The following is a 27,766-nucleotide window of genomic DNA, read 5'->3' on the forward strand; positions in this document are numbered from 1 at the left end:
TGAAGAAAATGCTGATATTAATTTGTTTACGTGGAATGCAAGGGCACACCGATCCGCAATTAGACGCGTTTCCCTTGGCAGGAAACGCTTTGAAATAAATACAACAATTCAGTTCGTTACCCGTTCCCTTACCCGGGTCTCGAACCGGATACCCATTGGGTCCCACGTGCTGCCTTGCGGTTGTAAGGGCGTAATGCTTGTGCCTATGTAAGTAACATCATCCTTTTCAGAAGAAGCTTGACCTTCATAATGGTGTTTTCATAATGTAAGTCGTCGAAGATTCCAAGGAGAGTTCGCGATCGGAATGTCCCAACCCCATCACTACTTTGTAAGTACGGTGGCCAGACGCGATAATATCCTTGATGAGAAAAATATTAATAATAATCTGGAGCTGCAGACAATCACCAGTTAGGAGAAAATATAAATACCTGGCGCACCACCTTTAAGCCGCATGTCTTTCCCTCCAATTTCCAACCCTTGCTTTTGCTTTTGCTGCAACCAGTAATCACCAGAAAAAGCTACCTGAAACGAACGGAAGAGCCTTTGCCAAAACCCTCTCTCTCTCTCTCTCATCAGTAATACAAATGTAACAGAACCTACTTCCGCAAGGATACCTATGGAGAGAAACTGAAAGAAAAGAAGTGATGCATATAACACCTGAGAAAAATGTGAACCCCGAGCGTAACATTGGTTCTAGATCCCTTGCATATGAATCGCCAGTATCTCTGCATTAACTCAACAACAGAATCCAACAACGAGTTCCACCTTCTATACTAGAAAAGAGTACAATCGGATACGATCATGCCTTCAGGGGCTTGTAGCAAGAGAATATCAACCAGCCAGCAGCTAATTCTAACATAAATTTCTGAATACAATAACATGAGAAGCATGTCCCGACTTCTGATCAGTTGTATCCGACATTGACAATTCCATCTGACAATGCAACCAGACAGTTCTCTGGTAATCTAATTTAATGGGATGCAGAGCAAAATCAAAATCGGCAAAAATCCTCAAGAACCAACAGGAAAGCACATTATACCAGCTAGCTCTGACCCACTGCTATCTAGCTATGGAATTTGAATCAGTGGTTTTACCAGAAACCTCCTCAAGCATGTCGAGAAACCCTTTCCTTACTGTCCTCCGGAAGACAGAGACATCAAAATGTAGCTGACTCGAGGACACAGCCTCGAATCTAGTCCAAAGCTCTCTCTTGAGTGTGGCTTCTCCTGCAGGCTTAACTTTTTGGATGCTCTCCAAATCCTTCCAGATAGGAGTGGCAAATGAGAGCCTATTGTTAGCGGGTGTTGGAAGTGGCTTTTCATCAGATGGTTCCAGCAGAATACAAGTCTTTGGGGGGGATAAGAACCAACTAAGAGTTTCATCAACTTCCTTCCTTCGGCTCACAAATCTAGAAGCAGGCTGCAAGCCAAATAGCTCTTGATACTTGGTAGACAAACAATCGGAAACTTCATCAGTAGGTAAAATACAGACTTTAGCATCATTGTTGTCCTCAGCTATCTCAGAAATCTCTCCACTATCCTGCTGACAAGGCTCAAAGATTGGATCAAGCAAACCAGAGTTCTTTGGTAAGCAAGGAGTTAAAAGGTGCATATTGTTTTTCTTGTTCTTGCGATTTGAAAAACTCAAAGGAGAAAGATATCCACTTTCCAATGTTCCACTAATTTTCTCAAATGAAAAAGTCGTTGAGACATTAGTTGATGCCTGTTTTTCTTCTGCTTTTCCAACTAGATCACCAGAAGCAGTATTAGGACTACGTGATGATGGAGGTAACTGATGACAGATGGATTGCTCTTTATCCATGAATAATCCTATCACAGATTTGGATGCTCCTGGGTGTTCAGATAGAATTGCTTTGTTTTTGGGTAATGGAGTTAGCAGAAATAGTTGTCTTCCACAATCAACAGTACAGGTGCCAGCACGCCAGGAGACTAGAGGTGAAGGCGAAACCATCAGTTCGAGCTCAGGTTCATTTCTGTTGCTTGCAACAGCATCTCTGTCTCCGATAGCACCAGAAACAAAATTAATAGCTGATGATTCACTTAACTGTTTTTCAGGAGTTGTTGATGCTGTGTCAAGTGATTGTTGTAGTCTTGAGAACCATGGCTGCATAAGACAAAAGAAACAATGTACTACTACAATATGAAGAAAAGGCTCTTCTTTTTTTCTAATCCTATAACATAAACTAATTATTTAGGCCAACGATGTCAAATATAGAAATTCTCAGTAATAACCAATGAGACAAGGTATTAAACTCAAGATCAAAAATATTTTCTAGACAAGTTAATAACCTAAGGTAGTTCAAACCTTCAAAGACAAATGCATTTCAGATAAGAATTTCATGAAGGAATCAAGATCTTGGTTTACTTTCTTGCTTATTGTTCTCTTCTTGATGGCTTGAGCAACTAATTCATCGATCTGCAAAAGAACTACAAAAAGTCACATATCACATAATAATTTTCTTAGAAAAGACAACTTTAGTGTTGCCTTCAAAAAAAATTGAAACCCAGAGCATAAAGGAATCAGCCTATTCAAATGACAAAAAGATCAAACAGAAAAACACATGCACTCCCCAGATTGAAAGACAGTTTGCACTTATATATCTGACACTTTTTTATCACCTCTAAAGTGTTTCTACATTCAAATACAGTGATACAGAATAAGGTAGCATTCAGAACTAAGCAAACCTACTAACAAACACCGTCTACCATTGCACTAGAGTTCAGACACACAAAATAAATTTCTTAATTGTGATTCAAGCACAAAAAATTACTAATTAGTAATTTTAGCACAAGAAACACTTCACATGATTGTGCTTCTAGTGCATGTTTTTTGCTTAATCATTATGTGCTTCAAGCGCATGTTATATGCTTAATTGGTTGTAACATTTAAGATCAGGATTGATCCAGATCAACCATGTGTTGGAATTATGGATCAGATCAGGAGATTTTCATTGAAACCAGAAACCAGTGCCACATGGATTTTATTTCAGCTTATTTCCCTGATCTTTGTCACTTAGTGTCACGAAAGTGGTGGTCACCTGAATTTTTGTAGCTCAGTGTCATGCAAGTAACATGCCAGCTTGCACCATTCTGTCAACACTAACACTTGGCTGAGGGGATTAGATCTTGGGCTAGCCCCTAAAAACGGATCGGTGCGCAAGCAGGGATATGTCAAAAAATTCATTATAGGGGCCCAAGTGCCAAACTCTTAAACCCCCATAAATATATGACTTCTAGAGCAAGTGATCCATCATACACAAGCCTCCAACATATATGGCTAACAACACATAAGAATTACTAAATGATGATTAAGTGGCTTTTGGAGTTAAATATTAATAAGTTAAAATTAATACTCTTATATTGCAACAATAATCTAACAATTATATTTATTCTACATAAGCATTCTTGGTAATTCTCCCAATAAGCGAGACATTTGGAGGGTTGAAAAACACTATTGATAGATTTAGATTCACTCTGTCACTTTCTTGCAAAAAATGGGAAAGGCTACTCATTTGTTGCTCGAGAAGTATGAGGACAGAGTAATCTTTTTTTATTTTTTAAAAATGTACTTCAATAAAGGTTATTGGTGATCGTCATGCTACTTTCATCTTTGTCACATGCAGCAATACATCTGTATGCATCTTCTATCTGTCAAATTAAGATTCACGGTATTCTGCATCGGTAAATAACAACAAGGGAACAATTATCTGAGGTGATTATTTCTTAATTGTGTCACACCTGGTTCACAGTTATTTAGAAAGACCAATTTATGTCATTTTATTTTGTGATTTTATATTCTTCATCCATCCAACTTAAATTCTTATCTACTTTCGATACCATTCAGATAACTTGACATGTTCGAACATGCTATGATTCTTATCTTCAATATGAAAAGCATTGTTCGTAACTAAGATTTCTCGAAAACGAAAGAAAAGCATACAAAACTTCACCCATAGACGCCACCAAGAATATGGCATCTCCACAAACATGGAGTACCAACAGAAACAACAACTAGAGCTTCTTATTTGTTTGCGTAGAGGACGCACGCCTAGGGTTTCCAATCAACATACCTGGCCGATGAGATCGGAGAGGTCGGATCGCACGAGGAGGAGGCGATCGAAGGCGCCTTCGTTCCCGTCCTTGGGGTTGCCCTTCTTGTGCGACCGGAGGGGGTTGCGGCCGTTGGATATGTCTCCGAGCGGCTTCCTCGCCGCCGATTTCCCTCGGCGGCTCTTCAGCATTTCTGTCCTCTTCCCCCCTTCTAGTACGAGTTCGGATCAAAGGAGAAGAAGCGCGATCGTTTATTTGGTGGAGGGGAGGAGAAGAAAGAAAAGACGATGCTAGAAGATTTCCCCAACGGCTTCTAGGTTCAAAAATAGCATAAAACAAGACAAAGCAGCGGCGATTTAAATCTTCGTCGCCGATGCCCAGCTTAACCATCTACTCACTATATTTCTTGAGCAAATGCTACCAATACTAAGCAATTAACGACACACAAACTACCCAGTTCACCATTGGAGATTGAGGACGAGTTCAAGTGGGACCCACTTCTGAGAAACCGCCATCGCACGGTTTCAAGTTCACAAATGCCAGGCTTAACCTTCCGCTGTGCTTCTTGAGTAAATTATACTTATACTGCCTTTATTTCCACGCAGGCCGAACCCGGTTGATTATTGGAGAAGTGGGCGGGTCCATGGTAGGAGCCACTACTGGAAACCATCAACCCGAACGTAGGCGTCATTTGAATATTTAATTATCTTTCTTAGTAACTAGGATCTAATTAGATTTATAATATATTATCTAATTAAATAAAAACAATTTCGACTGGAGGCGATGAATTTGGATACGGCTGCGAAGCGAACAGTAGTTTAGCAGCGAGAGTACGGGAGAAGGGGGCGGCAGTAAGAGTAGCGGCCGTCAGGAATTCCGGAGTTGATCCTGGGTTTCGCTGGAAGACGTCGGCGGCAAGTTTAGCACCGCCGTTGGAAGAAGAGGAGGGTGCCGGAGGGCTAGGAGCGGTTGTAAGGCAACAGGAAAGCGGTGAGGGAGGCACTGTTGATCTTGGCAGGAAGAAGATTCGGTGATGCACAGATCTGGAACTCACAGATCTGAAGAAAGCTTTTCTTGTCACGATGGCAGTGAGGGGAGTGGCAGTGATGAGTCGCTGGGGAGAACTTGCAGATCGGTGATGGTAGCGATGATGCACAGATCTGGAAGGAAGAATATTGCAGATCTGTGCTGACGTTCTGCGACAGGGAGAGGAGAGCGATCGTGCGACTTGTCGTCCGAGCGAATAGGGAGAGGAGCCACCGGGTAGATCAGCGAGGAAAAGGAATCGCTCTTGCCGGGCAGCAACAAAGAGGACGGGCAATCGCCGGGGCAGATCAACGAAGAAGAGGAAACGTTGCCGTCGGTCGCGGGGCCAGGCCTTGCTTAGAGCAACAGATTGCTTGAGGCGATCTACTCGGGTGATTACTGAGGTCTCGATCATGTGTTGTCCAGAGAAGCATAATGATAACGCTTTAGTTTGAGACGTTGGTTCCGTACAATGACGACAAGTAGGATGTTGTGGTGTCCCTTTTTAGATTCCATTAGTAATCCTTTCTTGATAGTTAAAGCTTCGTTGTAGCCTATTGTGGTGGTCTTCCGAGAAACCTTCTAACCCAAAATGGAGGATCAATGTTTCCTCCGCTCTCCGAAATTTCTATTCATAGATATTTTTGAAGAATTTGTTTTGGTATAATCAAATTAAAAATATTAAAGGAATATCTTATTGAAAGAGTTGGTTGGTGAGCGTTTCTGCAACATCAAACTCTTCCTTTGATATCAAAAATATTATAAAAATATATCATTAATATCTTAATTAGTCCATCATAATCTAAACTCATACACATAGGGTTATTCAAGATACATTTTAAGATGAAAATATTGAGCTCTTGAGACGTCATATATACGAAGATTATGGTTAAAATAAATTTTTTGACATAATTCCTCTAACGTAAGTTAGTAACCTAAAGTTTAAGAGTGTGAATATGAGTAGTGAAAAGAAGTAAACCCCCTCTCACCATATTAAAGATGAGTTTTTATATCTAGTCATAAAGGGATAGAATATTTCATGAAATATTCTAAATGAGATAATATCTGATCGTCCCTAACGATCTCTCTTGACCTTTTGTCTATATAGCAACAAAGGTTAGATAACCCCAAAATGCCTGTCTTGGATCTGCTTTAAAATCTTATTTACACGAGCAAACGAGTGGAAGGTGAACTCTGGTTATATATTGGATGATAATTAGTTGATAGTATATTCCCCATAAATAGAGAAAATACAATATCACTAGAGAAAAGATTAGGTCTATCATCGAGGAATTTATCTTTTTTAGAGTAATATGTCAAGAAGCATCGACAAAATATATGAGGATCTTTAGGAGGAGGAGAAGCTTCCACTTCGATGGTGTTTATCCCAAAAAGAGAAACCCAAGGTCGAGACTATCAAAGAGAGGAAACATTGACAGAACCCTTTTCATTGATAGAGCTAATTTAAAACAGAAGGGAAAAGAAGGGGATAGAAAAATCGACAACTATGGAGAAGACTATGATATTTCTTTCTGTTCACCAAATTATTGCCCAATGGTCACTCCCAGATCAGTTGAAATAAAGAAAATTTTACATTTCCATTTGTAAGGAAAAATGAGGGCAGATCGATGGACTACAGGCCTTGATCAATGAGGTAATCACCCAACCTCTCCACAACCATGTTGCACTGCCCTGGAGTCATTGGCTCATCATAGATGCCAAAGATCAATGCTTGGTTAGTCTTCTTCACTGTGATGCCTCCAGATCCCTACCATGGGGAACAAAATTGCTTTAGAAATTAGAACCTCAATGTAAGAAATATGAACCTGAGAGCTTGTTAAAACAACAACAGACGATGGCAAAGGTAAAAACTACAAAGTAGAACTAAGCCTCTGTTAAGCGATAAACTATGACAACAGCATAAACAATGTTGCCAATGAGAACGGCAGATAAGCAAGCTCTGCAATCTTTTGAGATTGAGGAGTCCTAGGAAACAAGAATTGATATCTACAAAATGCATCCACAAAGATTTTTCTTACCTTGCAAAAACAAAGCAAGCCCGACAATACTAATTCAATGACTAAAAACTTTTTCTACTCCCAGTGTTTTGCATATGGAAGAACAAGCAATTCTTTTTTTTTTTTGGTAAGTAAAAGTAAGAACAAGCAATTCTTTTTTAGAAACTTTTAACTGCTCAGTTCTGTATGCAATATCTTTACAATTTGATCTCTTTCTAATCAATAATCAAAATTCAAGTAATAGACACAGGCGTATGGCTGGTGAAAAGCGCACAAACACAGATTTCTCAATCCAAGACTTCTTTAATGCTCAACAATGAGGACGTGAGCCATCAGAGAAAGCAACTAAAGTAAAGAAAACCGAAACTTGGCCATCTTAAGATATTATTGCCACTGCCAACCATACAAAAGTCCATAAGGCTTCATGTTGACAATGCCCAAAAAACCTCATGCATAAACTATAACATGAGTGATCTGTTTTACTTGTAGAAATTGGCATCTCATCTTTTTAATTAATCGAAGCACTTGTCAATATGAAGAAGACTATCTACGTTTGACATATAAACCACCAAAGGGCATACACAAATTCAGTTCAGACAAAGAGTCCACTGTATATAATAAATTTTTAGTAAATATCATCATCCATGTCCTAAGAAGAAGCTAGGAACATTTTAAGACAAACTATAATATAATAACATATTGAGAAAGAACAATGAAATAACCTTCTTTCCACGGATAACAGCTCCAGGTTCTCCCTGAATGACCATGTACTTCGTTGATCCAAGAAATAAGCCAATGGGGGCAAGCGTTCCAGGTTCATTGAAATCATTTATTATATTGGTCATCTCCTCAGGCTTAACCTGAAAAATGCCAAAAAAAAACGTAGAAACATCACTTTAGAGAATGGAAGAAAGACTGTGGAAAGGAGAACATTTCAAGCGATAACATGCATGCTACCAGGCAAAGATGGAATGTTGTGCATAAACGTTAGCTGTGGATGGAGAACCAAATGAAAAAAATAAGAAAAGGCATCACTAATAAAATAGTAGAAAATAGCATTGCTATATAATACATAAGCATGGATGTTAACCTTTTTACCATCACAAACTATCTCAATTAAGCAACTAATAGTTTACAAATGCATTACCATCGAGTAATAAGTTAGAACAATATTACATTCATTAATTGGGATCATAAGTATCAAGATGAAACTAGATTAGACTGACAGCATTGTATGCAGAACCAATAAAATCAATAAAGACCTCACATATAGAAAAACTTCAGATATTAAAAAAAAATCAGACTTTTCATAATCATGAAAGATGATATTCCTTAAAAATATTGTCATTCAAAACTTTGAAGAAATCTATGGCGAGTAACTTGGGAGTCTGGGAGAAACTCCCATCCAAATTAACTTTTTAACAGTACTAATCTCACGACATGTTAGGTTTCACTGTACCTAATCATACACAAATGTATGGATCATATTGTGCATTATAAAGCTTACTTCATTCCAACAAGTCGTCGGCATGCTGCACTAGTTGAGGCAAGCATGTTCAACGGATAAGATCATCAAATATTTCAGAGAGAGACGCAAAAACTGAATACTAGAATCAAGTGATAAGCAACAGTTCAAGTGCATATACTTCACATCGTATTCTCAGAATTCGTGAACAACCCAACACTTCATAGGCATCCCAATATAAAGAGTATTACTATTACTGCATTCTCGAATTCCTCCATAATATTCGGATCCAATGAGATCAAGTCAAAGAACAGTACATCTGATCAAAATCACCTTCAGAATATCAAAACCATCGGATGCCAATTCATCAACAACTAAATCCATGCAAGATCCTGCACACACGCATACACCGATCTGGTCCGCAAACCTACCCAGCTCATCAAATCATCAAATGCCTCTATAATCCGATCGGGATGGATATAAACCTGAGGGAAGGACGCGCTCTGCGCCCAGACGCTGCCGTCCTGGCCGACGATCGCTGCCGCTGTGAGGTGGTGGCCCTCAATCTCGCACATCAGGTGTTCATCGACGTACGTTTGCCACGACATCTCGTCTCTCTCGCTCACTCACTCTCCTTATTCTTCCGCTTGCGTTCGCTCCTTGCCTCGCCCGCGCTTTAGATTTGGTTTGGGGGTGGCAAGGGAGATAAATAAGGGGGTGGAAGTGCGGATCTCAAGTGCCAGCCCCACCACCCATTCAACCCGATTGAAGACCTGCCCTTCAAGTCCGGCTTTAATAATGCCGCAATTTCTTCACGCGAAGCGTACCTTTCGCCCACGGCTTTAATTAGATTTACCGAATAATCCATAAAATCAGACGGTGCTGATCTGTGAATTACCAGATCGACGGTTGATGATTGCAGAAATGGTCCATGGTGGTTTCACATGTGCGGTCCTACACATAAACAATGTGTCATATGTGCTGCTTGCTATGGGTTAGACGGTTGTTGATTGCAGAAATGATACATCGTGATTTCGCATGTGCGGTCTGGTAAGGCGATTTTTCTAGAAAAATATTGATGATTTTTTTATAAAAATATATATATTTTGAGTATTTTTTAATATTTTTATTTTATTTTTTCAAACAGTATCTTTAATTTAAAAAATATTTTAATTATCACTCAAATAATTTGTTACAATATTCTTGACCTATTATAATATTTTGATTACCAAATAAAATATTATAAAATCTACATAAAAATAATATAAATGAGTCAAATAAAATCAAAATATACTAAAAATCATTTGATATGTTATATAATAATTTAAAATATATATTTATTTTTTTTTTTTGAAAAAATAAGATTAGTTAAACTATAAAATTACGAGAAGAGCTATGTATATAAGAATATAAAAAATAACCAATCGAGAGAACCACTCCCCTCTAAAATAAAATGATCAACATATGTAATTAACCGATTAACAGTCTCGCTCCCTAATATATATATATATATATATATATATACTCCAACTAAGTTTCGTATTGCCCAAGAAGTAAGAATAATCTTGCATAGAATATGCACTAATATCTCCGAATCCAACTCCATAAACTCCATAAGAATCACTGTCCTAAACAGTGATCTACAAATTATATATCCGATCTATAAATTATCTTTGACAACTATCATCTCACAGCAAAGGATACCCCTCTTTTCAACAAACCTGCATTAGTATTATTTCTTAAAATCAATCTTACACTTATATTATCATTATCCTTAACAAGACTATCATAATTATGTTTTATTTATCCCAATTGAGCCCTATTCCAAGACACTGGCCTTTGGATTTGCCCATGCTCAGTATCATCTAAGGGATTGATCATGCCATAAGTCAAGACCAATACAACTATTCATAAAATATATCATTCATGGGAGTAAATTTATACTTACGAATAAGTTCATTTCTAATCCTCCACGACCATTATAGAGCAGTGATAATGATAGTTTCAAAAAGCAAATCAGAATCTTCCCCGTCTAGATGCCCTCGTTAATCTATTCGCCCTCATGTTAAGTAGAAAAATATATAAAATGCATACCAAGTTTCTGCTCTACTGTGAAACACGCGAAGGAACAATAAAAGAACCAATGAAAGATTGACTTAGGTTCCAATTGACGAAAATAACACAACTTAGTAATACACATAACTATTAGGACTAATCTATTACTCATAAGAAGGGCAGTGTCGAAGTTTTCAACAAAATACCCATTTCCTAGATGGCCACCTGCCCTTGCTGACTCATCCCACCCTCACACGTGCATTTACCGGCCCCGGCCCAGTCCACTGAAGTCAACGTACGGTATCCACCACGGTAACCCCCTCTCGCGTTCGAGTGGGTGAATTGTGGGTCCCGCATGCGGTTGATCTGTTGCGGTTGTTGTGAGGAGACGTCAACCCTGATAGCCTTCGGTGGTGATTCAGTCCGGCCGGAGGAGCGGCCTCCTGCTCATCCCACATATGCGCTTTGTAACACTACACGTCGCGGCTTTCGACGTCACACCACACTACAATAGGGACCCACCAACGCTTTCTCCAATTGCAAGCAGGGGTTTCGGCGTGGTAAGCGATTCCTTTTCCTCTTCTTCGTTGATCTGCCCCGGCGATTGCCCTTCCTCTTTGTTGCTGCCCGGCAAGAGCGATTCCTTTTCCTCGCTGATCTACCCGGTGGCTCCTCTCCCTATTCGCTCGGACGACAAGTCGCACGATCGCTCTCCTCTCCCTGTCGCAGAACGTCAGCACAGATCTGCAATATTCTTCCTTCCAGATCTGTGCATCATCGCTACCATCACCGATCTGCAAGTTCTCCCCAGCGACTCATCACTGCCACTCCCCTCACTGCCATCGTGACAAGAAAAGCTTTCTTCAGATCTGTGAGTTCCAGATCTGTGCATCACCGAATCTTCTTCCTGCCAAGATCAACAGTGCCTCCCTCACCGCTTTCCTGTTGCCTTACAACAGCTCCTAGCCCTCCGGCACCCTCCTCTTCTTCCAACGGCGGTGCTAAACTTGCCGCCGACGTCTTCCAGCGAAACCCAGGATCAACTCCGGAATTCCTGACGGCCCATCGGCATATCATTTGTCGCTGTTTTTACCCGTTTCCCGTCACCGTCTTATGAATGGCCGAGGACGACTGACCCTTTGCGGGGCCACATATGATCCAATCTCACTCCAGGAAAAGTCTCCTTGGATCGTTTCTCTCTCTCTTCTTCCGCGGTCGTGGCACCACTCGCAACGTGCAGTAGAACTCTCGCGAAAAGGATTGCTAATTATTGTTATTAGTAATTATTTTACCGTTTGGTTGGCGGTTTCCGTGGTTTTGAATGCATTTTAATAATTATCTGGTCAGTCAGCCGCGGTCGCCTTTAGCAATCCCCAAACAAATATTAAATCGACGAAACAAAATAGGGAAGTCGCTGCTGCTTCCGCTGCTACTTTTCGCCTTTTCTTCGCAGCGATTTTTATAGGTTGCCTCTTCGATCACTTTTCTCATCCATTCGCTCCGCCCGCCTCCCTCCTCCCGTTTTGTGGTGGCTTGAGAGATCAGACCCCAAGAAACCCTAGTAGCTTCGGAGTCGAGAACCCTAGATCATGAAGGGCAAGAAGCAATTGAGGCAGCTCAAGCTCGACGTTACGGTGCAGGAAGCCCCGGTCGACAAGTTCCTGTAAGATCTTTGTTCTGCTATTTCTATTGTTTCAATTGTTGGAGATTATGACGTGGTGTTTCTCACTATTTTTGAGTGGTTTCTCGGTGGTGATTCGTGATTCGACTGCTAGGATTCTTCTTCTTCTTCTTCTTCTTCTTTTTTTTTTGTGGGGATTTGCTGATTGTTTTAATTGTGAGGTTCCGCCATTTCTATATTGTGTTTGTTGGTTGAATGTGAGAGAAGTGGGGGTTTTGGGGAATTGCAGGACCGCGAGTGGCACCTTCACAGATGGCGATCTGCGGCTGAATCAGAGAGGGCTCCGGTTGATCTCCGAAGAAACTCAATCTAGTCGGGTAAGCTTGAATTCTAGGTTGTTTTCGTTGCTTATACAAGTTGAGCTTGTGCAAGATACATCTGGATGCATCTCTTCTGGAGAAGAAATATGGTTTCTGTATGAATTCATAAAAGATTCCAAGAGAAAAAAAAGTGTGGTTTTAGTTATTACTTAATATTTTTTTTAAAACTAGGAAACAGGAAGAATGCTGTCTTTAGAAATTTCTTGGACTATTAATAAGATCAGATAGGGCATAAATCAGGCTAATTATAGACGACCGTTGTACTCGGACCTTATTAGCATAGCGGTCCTTGTACTTAAAAAAATTATATTGGGATCCTTATAGTTTTGAAAATAAAATGAATAATCCCATTTGTCCTAACGCCGTCAGCTGCATTGATGGAAAATACAACACATGACACCACATGCTAAATCAGTGCGAAAGTGATGGACAAAAAAATAATTTCAATATCCTTTTCGTGATTTTATCGACAAAAATATAATTTCAACATCTAACGTGCTGGAAACGGAAGGGATGTTGAAATTATCTTTTTTGTCCATCACTTTCGTATTGATCTAGCATGTGATATCACGTGTTATGTTTTCTATCAATGCAACAGACGATATTAGTGCAAATGAGGTTATTTATTTCACTTTTAGAACCCTGAAGTGTAAGAACTATAGAGATCCCAATATAAATTTTGGAGAAGTGGGCGGGTCTGAATTTATTTCAGCCGTATCCAATAATGCCGATGGGCCATATCATTTGTTAGAACTATAGAGATCCCAATATAAATTTTTTAAGTATAAAAACCACGATACTAGCAGGGTCCAAGTACAGGGTAATATGTAATTTGGCTGCATAAATCACTTCGGGAATTTATCAAAGAATAAGCACAAGATAGAAGTTAAGATTATAATAGTCTTATGTGGTTATTGTATATGCTACTTTTGAACTGTTGCTAACTTTGAACCAAAAATAGTTGGTGTCTACAGGCACCATATATAGGAAAGCAGCAAAGAAGCATACTGTGGTTCTCTATAAACAGTCAAATATTATCTGTTTATTTTACTGTAGAGTTTTGTTAATGTTATATTACAACAATAGTTATCTGTTTCATACTCATCCACTTTCTGTACTTGTATGAATTTTTTATTTTTGTTTTGAGTAAGTTGTACATGACAATGTGCAGCCACCAGATTCTGAAGACCTGGAGTTCTCGAGGGAAGACCTTGAGGTCATTAAAGTTATTGGAAAGGGAAGTGGAGGTATTGTTCAACTTGTGCGGCACAAGTGGCATGGAACATTTTATGCCCTAAAGGTACGTAGTTGGTAGTGGTAGTTTATTTTTAATAGATCTGCATCATCATCGTCCAACTTTTTCCCATCAATAACATTAGTCATAAAGAAAAACTTAAATCAATCTGGCTTTATGAAAGATATGCAAAATTTTAACTCAATATCAGTTCTTCTAAGATTCTAGATAGTTTCTAAATAAAACTAATTTATGAGACATGATGAATTGGTAATGCTTAAAAAGGCAATTTGGTATTTGGAAAACCAGAATTGTTATAGTTGCAGTTTAAGCTCATGTAGGCACAACTTAACTCTCTAAAATTCTATTAAAAATGGAAAATAGCCTATAAAGGGTGGAAATGGAGATTCTTGTTCTATGTCAAATTGATCATCCCAATTGCTCAAACGACCCAATCAACCAATTAAATGAGAATTCTTTTGTTGATATAAGTGAAGCAAGGTTATGTTTGATATGTTTATTTAAGAAGGCTTAGATGAAATTTCTATTTTCTACATATTCTTTTTGAAAGTTATATTGATATGTGATACGAGTGTGATTGAGGTGTCACTTGTGCAAGAATTGTCGGAGCCTCTAATGGGTTTCCTACAACTGTAGATTCATGCTAAGGGTCCATTTCTTTTCATTTTGACGACCAATGAATTTACTAGTCAGTTATACTGATTGTTGGGAGTTCAGTAGGGATAAATTATAAGCTTGAGTTATGGAGACATTTTTGAAACTAAGGACTTTTAGAGTAAGTAGAACTAAGATCTGAATTGTGACTTCATGCTAGGAGAAGAATAGTTAAGATGACAAGTGAAGAATAGTTACTTTTATTCAGTAGGATAGAAAGACATCATTCATAAACTGAAGAGGGGCATCATGAGAAATGTGTGATCATTGTTGCCTACAAGATCGAAAGATGTTTTTGTAGAACTGTGTAAGGCTAGCATGCTCTATGGTCTGGAATGCTGGGCAAATAGAAAAAAGAACATGTACATAAAGTCAGCTTTGCTAAGATGAGGATACTTAGGTCAATATTTGGGGTTATTAAAATCGGAATAAATTTTTTTACATTTAACAATAAATGTGGTTTTCACAAAGGATAAAGTAAGGAAGAATATTTAATACGATATGAACATAATCAATGGAGAATTATAGAGGATTCAATCAAACAAGATGAAGGCTATTTAGATTAATGGTATGATTTGAAATAGTAAAAGGAGATTTCACTTAAAAAAAAAAAAAAACTTACTAGTGATATTGCCTTAAACAAAGCTCAATGATGAAAATTTTCTATGAGACATTCCCAAATAGTTGAGGGCCTTGAGGCATTGTGACTTGTTATTTTATGTTTTTGAATTTTGTTTCACTTGACAACATAAAGTGGCAAAGATTAGTGGTGATAAAGGGGATGTTAAGATTTGGTTCAGTTGCTCTTCTTTCTATTGTCTTTTCCCCTTACAAGTTACAATCATCTTTTATTTTGTCCAAAAATCTTGATGACTTTGATATTATGTATTCTGGAACTTATTTTTATGTACTGAGGAGCAATAACATACAATTTTATGTTAATTTAACACAGACACCATTTGCATCTGCTTAGTTTATGTTCCATTGCAACTTGCTGTTTTTGTTCTATCCTTTCTGTCAAAATTCATAGCCAAATACTTTAGCAACAGCCTTATATGTTACATCTCTCTTATACAGATAATCTTTTACTTTTAGTTAGAGATATCCGTTTACCACTATTAGGATCATGGAATTTGCTATCTGCTATTTGCCTCAATTCTTCTTGCTCAGAAATTCAGTATCTAACTAAGGCTTTGTATATTTTTTCCTTGTTGAGTTGACATCTGTAGAAGCTGAGAGAAGGACAACAATTGTTTTTTTTACAGGGAATTCAGATGTGTATTCAGGAGACAGTTCGTAAACAAATTGTGCAAGAACTTAAAATAAATAAAGCCTCACAGTGCTCACACGTTGTTGTTTGTTACCATTCTTTCTACCACAATGGTGTTATTTCTCTGGTGCTTGAGTACATGGATCGTGGATCACTTGCAGATATTATAAAGCAAGTCAAAACAATTCTTGAGCCATATCTAGCAGTTGTCTGCATGCAGGCATGAATAACTACTAGATCATCAATTTGGATTATCAAATGTAGGTAAGGCCTTGTTGGACATTCATCAATGACATTGTTTTTATGCATGTTTAGGTTCTGAAGGGTTTAGTATATCTACACCATGAAAGGCATGTAATTCATAGAGATATAAAGCCATCAAACTTGTTGGTAAATCACAAAGGCGAAGTAAAGATAACTGATTTTGGAGTAAGTGCGGTGCTTGCCAGCTCCATGGGCCAGCGAGATACGTTTGTTGGCACCTATAATTATATGGCGGTATGTTGAACTTCTATCCTTATATATGTGATCACCATGCATTTGGCTATTTTACTTTTCTAGAATCTTTCTAGATGTGTTTGATACATTCTGAACCTTGAGGCACCAAGTAAATTGATAATTTGTTTGCATTCCTAGCCTGAACGAATCAGTGGAAGTTCATATGACTATAAAAGTGATATTTGGAGTTTGGGCTTGGTAATACTCGAGTGTGCAATTGGCCATTTTCCTTATACATCAACAGAACAGGAAGAAAGTTTGAGCTTTTATGAACTTCTAGAGGCTATTGTGGATCAACCACCACCTTTTGCTCCACCAGATCAATTCTCCCCAGAGTTCTGTTCATTCATATCAGCTAGGTGTGCCCTAAACACTCTTGTGGAATTTTTTGGTATTTTCTGTAATATATCTTAGTCAAATAGGTGTGTGTGCTCTCTCTTTTTATGTGTAAGGTAGCACAGGATACATTTATTCTTCTTATGAAAAAGTCATTTTCTCTTCCTAGATATGTTGTTGTCATATGAAACTTAATGCCTTTGTGCTTCACTTTCTTATTTTCGTTGGCTTTGTTCGTCTCTGTTTGTTTAACTTTAACCATTGACTTTCCTTTTACAAATGCTGATAGCTCTTATTTGAATATTCTTTCTTATTTGTTTCTGAATGTCTTATTGTTGTCAGTTATTCTGCATAATAAGATGAAAATGAAAATAACCCTGTTATATCGTTGTTCATGATTAAAGCACTCTGAAACCACATAGGTAATGGTTTTAAGTAGTGAGTCTCAAACAAGTTCATTTTACATGCACCAGGCAGGTTAATTTATCTGCTGTCTGCCTACTGAAAAATTAACTAAATTTCTAATATACCTTATCTTTTGAATTCTGTTCTTATGCATATTATGAGGTGATAAATAGACAAAAATCAATCTGATCTTTGATCAATTTGCTTTCTTTTGGCATTGACAACGATCGATGTTCCTGTGATATTTTTTTTTTTATAGGCTTCAAGAGATCCAAGGAAATGTTACCTTTCTTTAAACAACATTACAAGCTAAGGGTGGTGATCAAGCATATTGCTCATATAATGATCTACTGTTGGTTTCAGTTGCTCATCTGGTTGTCCATTTACCATCTCTCCATGATCTTTGATCGTTTCAGCTCCAACTGATGTCGCTCATGATAATAGTATTATTTTGGTCCATACTGTTTCTCCCGACTGTTGGACCATGAACTTCAGCAAATTGTTGAATAGCGATCATCATCTTGAATTATAGGCTGATTTCTTCAGCATACTTATCATTCTTTTTAGCCTATATGTAGAAAGGAATACTCTATGGATTCATTTGATTAAGAGAGTATTAAAGAATTTGTAGGGTTACAAATTTGACAAATAAAGAAACTTAATCTTGCAAAATCAGGAAACTAATCTCCTGAAAAAATTGGAAACTAATATTTACAGAATAAGATAATCTCCTTGGAATCAAGAAATATCTTCTTCAAAATTGGGAAAGTAATTTCCTCACAAAAGAGGAAATATTCTCCACAAATCAAAATCTTCACAAATGAACACTCCCCCTCAAGCTGGCGAGTCAATAATTTTCATTCTCAGGTTGCTAGTAATATCTTGAAATGAACAACTTAGAAGGCCTTTAGTCAGGATATCAGCAAGTTGTCTATTTGTGGATACATAGGAAATATAGATCAATCTGTTATCTAACTTTTCTTTAATAAAATGTTGATCCACTTCAATATGTTTTGTTCATTCATGTTGAATTGGATTATATGCAATGCTGATAGTTGACTTATTATCACAATATAATTTCATATTTCCTTCCCATCTTACTTCGAAACCATCAAGGATTATTTTGAACTCAATAACTCACAAATACCATGTGCCATGGATCTGAATTCTGCCTCTGCACTAGATTGAGCAACTACTGGCTGCTTCTTGCATCTCCATGTCACCAAGTTTCCTCCTAAGATGGTAAGATAGCCAGATGTTGAACTTTGATCAACTACTGCTCCAGCCCAAGCTGCATTGATGAAGGCTTCTACACTCGACTTCCCATTTCTTTTAAATAAGATGCCTTTTCCTGGAGTGGACTACAAGAATTTTATGAACAACCTCCAAATGAACCTCTTTAGGAGAATGCATGAATTGACTTATTATACAAACTACATAGGTAATATCAGGTCTTATATGAGATAAATAGATGTGCTTCCCAATAAGTCATTGAAATCTCCTATTGCAGACACTATTATTTATAAATCCTTCATAAAATCCTGGAGGTGTATCCATATAGACTTGTTCCTCGAGATCACCATGTAAGAAAGCATTTTTAACATCAAAATGCTGCATAGGCCAATCAAGATTAGCTGCTAAAGATAGTAATATACATATGACATTCATTTTTGCAACTGGAGCAAAGGTTTTTTAATTATCTATCCGGTATGTTTGGGTATAGCCTTTGGTAACAAGACTAGCCTCATACCTTTCCAAAGTACCATCAACTTTATATCTTACAGTGAATATCCACTTATATCCAACCGGTTTCTTTCCTTTAGGAAGTTCAATGATTTCCCATGTTTTATTTTTTTCAATGCAGTCATCTTCCATCATAGCTTTTCTCTAATTTTCATCTCTAAATGCCTCTTGAGTCGCTTCTGGAATTTCAAGTGGGCATAGATGTGTAAGGAAACTCTATGTGCTGGAGACAATTTATCAAATAAGATATAATTGGAGATAGGATGTTGGGTGCATTTTCTTATTCCCTTCCTTATGGCAATAGGTAGATTTAGGTCTTTAAACTCCGATGACTGTTTATTTTGTTTGGGTTCTATGGGCTCTGCAGTGGATAAAGATAGAGAAGCAGGACTAGAACTAGATTTAGTACCTGTTATAGGCTTGAATCCTTGGTCACGCTTGGGTTTAGGATTAGACCCTCTTCTTGAATAAACCTGCAGTGCTAATGCATTGATAACATCATTTATCTCATTCTCATTCATGGTATTAGATTTTGATATAGTTGTTGGAACTATGGAATGATCAGTAGTGTCTGATGTAGGAAGATCAAGATCAGAAAGGTCAACAGTGGTGTCTGCTGATTGAGAGCAGCGGCATCGGTGAGCAACAACAGTGGCAACAGCAAGTGGTGACAGTGGTAGCGACAGCGACAACGGAGAGAGGCAAAGCGGAGAGCAGCAACAGCGGAGAGTAGCGACAGCAGTAGCGGTAGCGGAGAGAGGCAGCGGCAACAGAAAGAAAATGTCGGCGGCAGGAGTCGGGTTAGGGTTGGGGAAGTCACGAGGGACAGCAGAGAGAGGTTGATATCGGTGTTTTAGTTGGTTTGATTGAACCAACTAACCCAAATGTGACTGAACCAAACCTAACATGCTGGTTCGATCGTCTGATTTAACCCGGGCGCTCTCCTGAAGCACCTGACGTCTGGGCTTGGGCGAGCGCCCAGGTGGCGCCTCTTTGAAGCGCGTCGCTTGGATAGTAAACGAGGTGCTCGGGCCTCGCCTTGCCTCGCCTTGCCTCGCCTGAGCGCCTAAGCGAGCGCCCAAGCACTTTTTGAAATCACAGAGTAGCAGTTAAAACCGCTTCTCCCGAATACATCTTAGGCATCCTTTTTTGAAACAATAATGCATGTGTTACCTCAAGAAGATGATGATTCTTTCTTTCAGCAACACCATTTTATTGTGAAGTATCTATACATGATGATTGATGGATTGTTTTCTTAGATAAGAGGACAAAGCATGGTTAAAATATTCGCTCGTTCATAAAACATTTTATGAAATGTAATGAAGATGGAACCAATATTAGATTTATTTTTTAAGAGATAAAGGCATGTCACTCAAGAATAATCATCAATACAAGAAACAAACCAATGAGCTCCAGTAATATTTGGAATCCGTAAGGGACCCAAACATCAGTATAAATAAATGAAAATGGATGGGATCATTTCTTGTTATGTTTAGCCAATTGACAAACATTGCAATAAAATTCATCAAGATTCAAGCTTTGAAATAACGAAAGAAAAATGTTTATCAATAAGAAAAAAGATAGATGTCCAAGACGCATATGTTGAAGCCAAATTGAACTTATTAAATGAATTTTTTTTGAAAGATAGGATGATGGAAAATAGTTGTTGTTATTACTATTGCACGATTTAAGATAGTAGAGCCCTGATAAGACCCCTAGGGTTTTATAATAGAAGAAGAAGAGGAAGAAAGGAATAAGATCACTTCGAGGGGATCGACCTCTTAGGGTTTACCAAAGGCTGAAATGTTATTTTCTTGATGAAGAAAAGTAGTAGATGCATTCCTATTTATAGAGTTCCACTCTTGAGTCTATTAAGACTTGGACTCTTAATCAAAATAATAAATCTCAAATAAGACCCATAGCCGACTCCTACTAGAACTAGAAAAATCAAGAGATTATTACATCAGTTTAGGACTCAAAAAATAAAAAAATTTAAGGGTTCCTAACATTCCTCACCCGTTCAAAGTAGCCTTATCCTCAAGGTTGTGCAGCATCGAGCTCTGTGAACTTCTCTTTCAGGGCATTGTAGGACTCCTAAGTAGCATCTTCAATTAGGAAGTTGGCCCATTACACCAATACTTCAGTCACAGGATATCTGCGGCGCATCATAACCCGTTGATCAATTAAGTAGGGTCTCCACTTCGTGATAGTGTAAGCAATGGGCCAACCTTCTGGTGTAGTAGTCATTGCAGCCTTCCGAAGAACCCTCTCCATCCAATGGATAGTGACAGTTGTGACCTTACTTCTACGTCTTCCCTTTAGGATCACTTGCTTTCCGTTAATAAAAAACTTCATGATTAGTTTAGAAAAATTCTAGGAAACACCACCTAGGGTTGATAGCCATTCAATTCCAAACACCACTTTGAAATTTTCCAAGGATAGCAAAAAAAAATCCACAAGTAATTCTTGGCCCTGCATAATCAGTTTTATCTTCGAACATTTGCTATTACAAGTTAGATTCCGTCCATCAGCGACCTTTACTTTTAAATTTGTTACAACCTTCAATGTGGTAGGCCAATCAAGCAGCAAGCTTACTGTCTATAAAATTGTTAGTGCTATCAGTATTAATCAAAATAGTAACAGGATGATGTTTCAAAGTTCCTCTAACTTTCATAGTTTGCAGGTTAGAGTATTCGGTCAATGCATGCACTGTATGCGATAGGTATAACATCATCATCAATATCCATAACTTTATGGTCGGAGTCCACATTATCAGCTTCTGGTTCCTCCTCGATCGGTTCAATCATCAGAAGCTTCACTTGTTTGCATCGGTGCTCCTTTCTCCACTTTTCATCACAATGCCAGCACAAACCCTTCGCTGATCTTTCCTTGAATTCTTCTCGGGTTAGTCTTCGAGTGTTAGGGTTTCGATTGGGAATAGATGGGGTGGGAGGCTTGTTGATCAACTATATGTTGTCACTTCTATTTCGACGATTCTTCATGCTGAATTTTTCCTCAAGCAAACATGCAAATGAGACCGCAACTGTTATAGTGTGAGGTTAGCGAGTCTTGATTTCACACTGGATATCTGGATTAAGTCCTTCGATAAATGTACCCACCAGATGTCGTTTGGATTAGTCTCTGGCTTGATTTGACAGTCGTTTAAATCTGCTATGATATTCTAACATTATAGAAGTTTGACGAATTTTGGCGAATTGCCCATCAACATTCTCGTATTCAGATGGTCCAAAGCAAACAAGAAGTCCTCTCTTGAATTGCTCCCACGAGGGGACCCCGTGATAGGTTTCGTACCAATCATACCATTGGATTGTATCTCCATCTAGTTGGATCGAAGTTATTTCCACCTTAGATTCTTCTGGAGTTCTGTAAAAACAGAAAAAATTTTCTGCCATAGAAATCCAACTGGTTGGATCCTCATCTTCCCATCTTGGAAATTCCAACTTCATGCTTGGGTAGCTTGTGTCATGTACTTGGTGCCTTTTTCCTGTGTCTCCAGATGGATTCAATGCCGGACTTGAGCTTTTATCTTGTTGAAACTTGCTGAAGTTTTTCAATAGTGTCCTTTTGAAATCGTTAAGAGTTTCTTGCAATTGATTCTAAATTCTGGCTTCCAAGGCTTCTAGTTGGGCTTTCATTGAATTGTTGATAGCTATTGTATAGGAATGCAGATTTGCAATTCTCAACTCTTGTTTCTGGTGTCGGGTTAAGGGCATCAGCACTATTCAGTGCAGCTGTTGTGACGTTGGTCGGTAGTAGCGTTGTGGGTGTGAAGGGTGGCTGCAAGGATGCCGATGAAGCCTTGGACGCCAAGAGGCTAGGAGGCTGCGATGGTGGCACGACTGGGAGCGGCGTCGCCAAGGGCTCGCCGCGGTCGCTGGGAGGCAATCGCGCGGCTGTGGCGAGACGGGACGCTGGTGACCACAAGGCTGTGACGGGCGCTGGCGATCCTGGCCTGGGGGCGACGAGGGTGGTCCGCTGGCTATCGGGGAAGAAGAAGGTTGCGGGAGCGTCGAGGGTCCCTGCGAGAACCCTAGCCTTCTGTGCGAGAGTGTTGGGAAGTCGCACCTATCGCTCGGCAGTGGCGTGTTCGGGGGTTACGGCGGAACGTCGAGCCGGTGGAGATCGACGATCAGCATGGGGATTGTAGATCAGCGGCTGGAAGGAGATGCTGACAGCGTCGTCTTCGACGAAGGCGCGATTGAGGAGAGAGATGGCAGCGGAGTTGGTGCTGAAGGAGAGGAACAGGGAAGAGCAGTGGGCACTAGTTGAGGGCGGCTACGACGGGAGATGAGATGTGGGGAGTTACAACGGGAATGTCGAGGATCCCTGCTCTGATATCAGATGATAAGATTCCTAGGGTTTTATCATAGAAGAGGAAGAAAGGGATCGACCTCCTAGGGTTTGCCAAAGGCTGAAATGTTATTTTCTTGATATAGAAAAGAAACAGATACATCCATATTTTATACAGTTCCACTCCTGAATCCATTAAGACTTGGACTTCTAATCAAAATAATAAATCTCAAATAAGACCCCTAACCGACTCTTACTGGAACTAGAAAACTCAATAGAACATTACATCAGTTTAGGACTTAGAAACTCAGAAATTGAAGGGTTCCTAACAAGCCCTTCCTTTTCTGTAGCATGACCAATCGTCCTCCCCATAACTTGATCCTGAAAAATACAATGGGATGGAAAGAAAGTTATGTTGTATTTTAAATCTCTAGTAATTTGATGAATTGACAAACTGCTTACTAAAAGATAAGGCACATGCATTACAAACTTTAAGGAAATGGAGGGTGTTAGTGTAATTGTGCTTTGGCCTGCCACAGTGGCTAAACTACCATTAGCAACTTTAATTTTTTGATTTCCAGGACATGGGCTAAGGGATAGAAAGTGGTAAGATGACTTGGTCATATGGTCAGTGGCTCCTGAATCAATTACCTAAGATATATTCCAATAGTCTTTAGTGTCATTTAAAGCATAAGAAATAGGATACTTACTGATTGAGCCAGAGAACAAGAGGCACCGGGTTTGTTTAGTGAAGTGAGGAAACTTTGAATCATTTCAGTCTCCTCTTTATTTAGTCCCTCAATCTCAGAGTTAACAGACACCGAGCTTCCATGGATTAAGGTATCCTCATATTGAGTGTAGTTTGCTTGACCTCCTCATTGTCCATCTGGTTGTTGTATTCAATTCCCACCATTCTTTCCATAGAATTGTGGTTTTTCGTGTAACGTCCAAAGTGTCTCCTTGGTATGCCTTGGTTTTTTGCAATAAGTATACCAAAGACCATCTTTGTTGCTTGGCATTTTAGATGGCTCACCTTTTTCAAGATTAATCTTAGAGGTTGTACCACCATGAGTGTTCAGATGGCTCTTAATTGTAGCAATTGCGGAACTTTCACTTGCTGGACCGTCTAACGTTATGTTCCTCCTTCCTTCCTCGGTCCTGATGATTGAGAAGACTTCATCTAGAGATGGTAGGTCATTTCCAAGTACTTGAATAAATCCTTGAGCATATTCCGCGTTCAGTCTAGCTAAACATTGAAAGTTCCTTTCTCTTTCAACAATCATTATTAACATAGCATCCTCTTCACTACACTTCATCTTAACATTTTGATAATAATCAAGTTCAAGCCACAATCCTTTCATAATATTATAGTACTCAATTACAGATGAAGTACTTTGCTTTGTGGAATGAATCTTGATTTTAATCTTCTAGTTCTGCACAACATCTTTCACTTTAGAATATGCTCGCTTCACTGTCTCCCAAATCTCCTTTGATGTAGATAGAAACATGCATGTTTTGCTGATCTCTGGTTGTATTGAGTTCCAAAGCCATGTCATGTTCATCAAATCTTCTTCATGCCAAGCAGCAAAATACACGTCATCTTTGCTTGGTATTGGTCCAATTAAGTGCCTCAACTTTCCTTTTCCTTTTAGACCAAGTAGGCTCTGATACCAAATAGTTTCGACCAAAGAAAAAGATCTTTCTGACCTTGTATCAAATAGGCTCTGATACCATATAGAAAGGAAACTCTATTGATTCATTTGATTAAGAGAGTATCAGAAAATTTATAGGGTTACAAATTTGACGAATAAAGAAACTAAATCATACAAAATCAGGAAACTAATCTCTTGAAAAAATAGGAAACTAATATTTACAGAATCAGGAAGATAATCTCCTTGGAATCAAGAAAATATCTTCTTCGAAATTGGGAAAGTAATTTCCTCACAAAAGAGGAAATAATCTCCACAAATCAACACTACCTTGTGAAGATCAGATATTACTTTTCAAGTAAAGGAATAATCCATGGTATCACCATTTTCGTGACTTGGAGTCATGTCTGATATATAATGTGTAATAAGTCATTCAGAATTTATATATGAACTCTCATAGTATAGAGGGTAGGCCTTGGTTTCTGGGTAAAGTTGCTTCCTTGTGATCCCAGTTGCCAAGATTTGTGTTCTGAAAACAGTTTCTTTTCTGTAGGAACAAGACTGAGTTATGCCAAACCCTTAAACCCTGCATTGGCGGGAGCTTTTAGCATTTTTCCACCCCTTGTAGACTCTCCTAGAGTTTGGAACCATAGTATTATTTGTTACATGTCCGAATCAAACCTGAGTCAACTTGTTCATTCAATTTTATCATTTTTCTTGTTTGGAACTGTATTGATCTCTAGGGTGTGTAACTGCACCTCAAAAGCGTTGATATTCCTTTTAATATCATCTTTTTTACCATGGTCCATAGTCTGATGTCTTTCACAGATGAGGGTAGAGACAATCAAATAGCTAGACTATAGGCTTTAAGTCATTCGAGCCTTTGCTTGCTGGAGCTTAAAGTTTACAACTCTCTTTGAGAACATGGGTATTTTACAGTAAAGAGAATTTCCACGGTTTTCTCATTTTGGTGGTACAGAAAGGAAGTCCTCTTTGTAGATAGCTAAGAACTCATTGTGTTGTTCCATTTAGTCACATAAATATCACTAGATTTAAGTCCATGAATCTCTTTGAACAGTTCCATTTTATGTACATCAAGATTTAGAGTCTGTTGGATCCCTTTCAGACATTGCCATGGTATGTAATTACTTGTGTTGTTCTGAATTTGTCTTATGTTAAGATGTATTACAAGAGTATGATTTTGTGGAGTTTCAGATCAGAATATCTTCTGCTCTTAACTGATTTTCAGTTGTTTAGGGCATTGCTTGTGGGCAAACACTATTAATCTGAGGTTGGCTTTGGAAATAATTGCATGTAGATAAATTGAAAAATTGGAGAGACTACATAACTTTTATATTTGATAATTGTTAGATATTGGAGACACATTGACTAAGTGAAACTACGGACAATGATGGACCTATTCAGACCAGTTTACAGACAACCGATCTAATTTAGAAAAATAGTGATCCAGGCTTGGTCCAGCCCGAATTATCCTGTTGACATTCTGTACAAGGCTGGTGAGGCTCATTCTTTTTTATAATAATCGTGATCAAAGCCTGAACCGATCTATTTCTCATGTGGTGGTTAATTTGAGTTTTAGACATGAAAACTGCAATTTAAGTGATAGAGCTAGGTATAACTAAAAGTTCAACTAATTATTTTATGCAATTATTACGTATGTCAATTTTTTTCCCCATAAATTGAAAGCTCTTTGGAGTTATTACCTTAATTACCATTTACCAAAACATCTGAATGTTCCATAGTTTAGATTGTGCAGTTCCCAATATAACCCACTTTGAATTGAATAGACCAAAATGCCGTGGCCAATTACTGTGTAGGCAAAGGCATCCTGGTTCAAGATCTTTACTTTATGAAAAGAACTCCTTTGGTTTTTTTCGCTTTCTTTTTAACTTCTGGCTTTCGGTGACAATATGTTTTACATACTTGCCAGATATTTATGTTGAATTGTATGCTCAAGTTGTCTACTTTGCTTAATTCTCTTCCTATTGTAATTTCAAAATTCATAATTTGTTCTAACATCTAAAATTTTCCCTTTGAATTGAACAAAAACAATTTAATCATGAAGTTCCCTGATCGTTTGCAGCATACAGAAGGATCCTAAACAGCGGTTGTCATCATTGGAGCTTCTGGTTAGTGGTTTTGTGTTTTCTTTTCTATAGTACTCTAATTACTGAAATATTAATGTGTTCTTGCTGAACTTTCAGTCTCATCCATTCATCAAAAAATTTGAGGACAAGGATATTGATCTGGCGATCCTTGTTGGCAGCTTAGATCCTCCTGTAAATTTATCCGAGTGATGTTTGGTTCTGTTATGATTCCTGCTGTATCCGTACAATCACAATTTGGGTTCGAGGTCTTGCAACCCGAGTCTGGGGCCTTGCAGCTAATTGACTTTCCTGCTTTAATCATGGTATAATTTGGCTGGCTGAGTTGCACATGAAGAATATATGTGAGTTGACACTTGTGTACCTTCCGCTTTGAAGGTGCTATCTAAACCCATGCTAGGTATCTGAATCGTACCCAGTACCATTGAGACTCGAGATTCATTGCCGATCCATAAATTTGAATTTTCTGGTCCATGGCTGATGAGTTGTGCAAGAGGCCAATGGATCTTGTCATGCAGAGATGAAACTTTCATTTAGCATCTGTTTTCTTATTTATCCTGGGTAATGTACTAGACTTATACCGTTGAGAACTCAGTGGAACAAACTCATTGACATTTACTCTGAGAATCATTCTTGATCTTATGCATATGGCTTCAATATATAGAATATAAATGTATATTATATGTTAATCTATGATCAGATTACTGAATAGATTGTCAAAATGAAATTGGCTACATATGTCTTGGTGTTTTCTTTTCACTTGGGCATTTTTTTTATGTTCCTTTAGTGGAACTTTGTTTCTCTCAGATGGAATTTATCTGCATGCTATATTTGTTTTCCTTAGCGAACATGTAAGATGATGCCATTTCTGATGACACAATCTG

General features: G+C 38.4%; 3 protein-coding genes across 5 annotated transcripts; 1 reads left to right on the forward strand and 2 right to left on the reverse strand.

Annotated features, from left to right (window-relative positions):
- On the reverse strand, nucleotides 1-5,584 carry LOC103996544 (uncharacterized). 3 transcript variants are annotated; one of them, XR_001979655.2, is made up of 4 exons: nucleotides 4,091-5,584; nucleotides 2,386-2,436; nucleotides 429-2,124; nucleotides 1-358 (listed from the first exon to the last, which is right to left on the reverse strand). XR_001979655.2 is itself a non-coding variant. In XM_009417454.3 (3 exons), the coding sequence occupies exons 1-3, from the start codon at nucleotides 4,259-4,261 to the stop codon at nucleotides 1,060-1,062; spliced, it is 1,347 nt and encodes a 448-aa protein (XP_009415729.2). In that variant the 5' UTR covers nucleotides 4,262-5,584; the 3' UTR covers nucleotides 1-1,059. The 3 variants fall into 3 exon arrangements, 1 of the variants encoding a protein (XP_009415729.2); XR_001979654.2 differs by having other exon boundaries at nucleotides 2,326-2,436; XM_009417454.3 differs by having other exon boundaries at nucleotides 1-2,124; nucleotides 2,326-2,436.
- Nucleotides 5,585-6,517: 933 nt separating this feature from the next.
- On the reverse strand, nucleotides 6,518-9,272 carry LOC103996545 (profilin). Its single transcript, XM_009417456.3, has 3 exons — nucleotides 9,065-9,272; nucleotides 7,837-7,974; nucleotides 6,518-6,864 (listed from the first exon to the last, which is right to left on the reverse strand). The coding sequence occupies exons 1-3, from the start codon at nucleotides 9,185-9,187 to the stop codon at nucleotides 6,730-6,732; spliced, it is 396 nt and encodes a 131-aa protein (XP_009415731.1). The 5' UTR covers nucleotides 9,188-9,272; the 3' UTR covers nucleotides 6,518-6,729.
- A 1,905-nt stretch (nucleotides 9,273-11,177) lies between these two features.
- Nucleotides 11,178-27,500, forward strand: LOC135592225 (mitogen-activated protein kinase kinase 1-like). Its single transcript, XM_065081560.1, has 9 exons — nucleotides 11,178-11,505; nucleotides 11,594-12,297; nucleotides 12,545-12,632; nucleotides 13,807-13,935; nucleotides 15,810-16,034; nucleotides 16,130-16,312; nucleotides 16,451-16,671; nucleotides 26,861-26,906; nucleotides 26,982-27,500. Exons 2-9 carry the CDS (start codon nucleotides 12,224-12,226, stop codon nucleotides 27,072-27,074), a joined length of 1,059 nt encoding a protein of 352 aa, XP_064937632.1. The 5' UTR covers nucleotides 11,178-11,505; nucleotides 11,594-12,223; the 3' UTR covers nucleotides 27,075-27,500.
- Nucleotides 27,501-27,766: the final 266 nt, after the last annotated feature.

The sequence above is a fragment of the Musa acuminata genome, chromosome BXJ1-9 (genome assembly GCF_036884655.1).
Source record: "Musa acuminata AAA Group cultivar baxijiao chromosome BXJ1-9, Cavendish_Baxijiao_AAA, whole genome shotgun sequence".
NCBI classification, from domain to species: domain Eukaryota; kingdom Viridiplantae; phylum Streptophyta; class Magnoliopsida; order Zingiberales; family Musaceae; genus Musa; species Musa acuminata.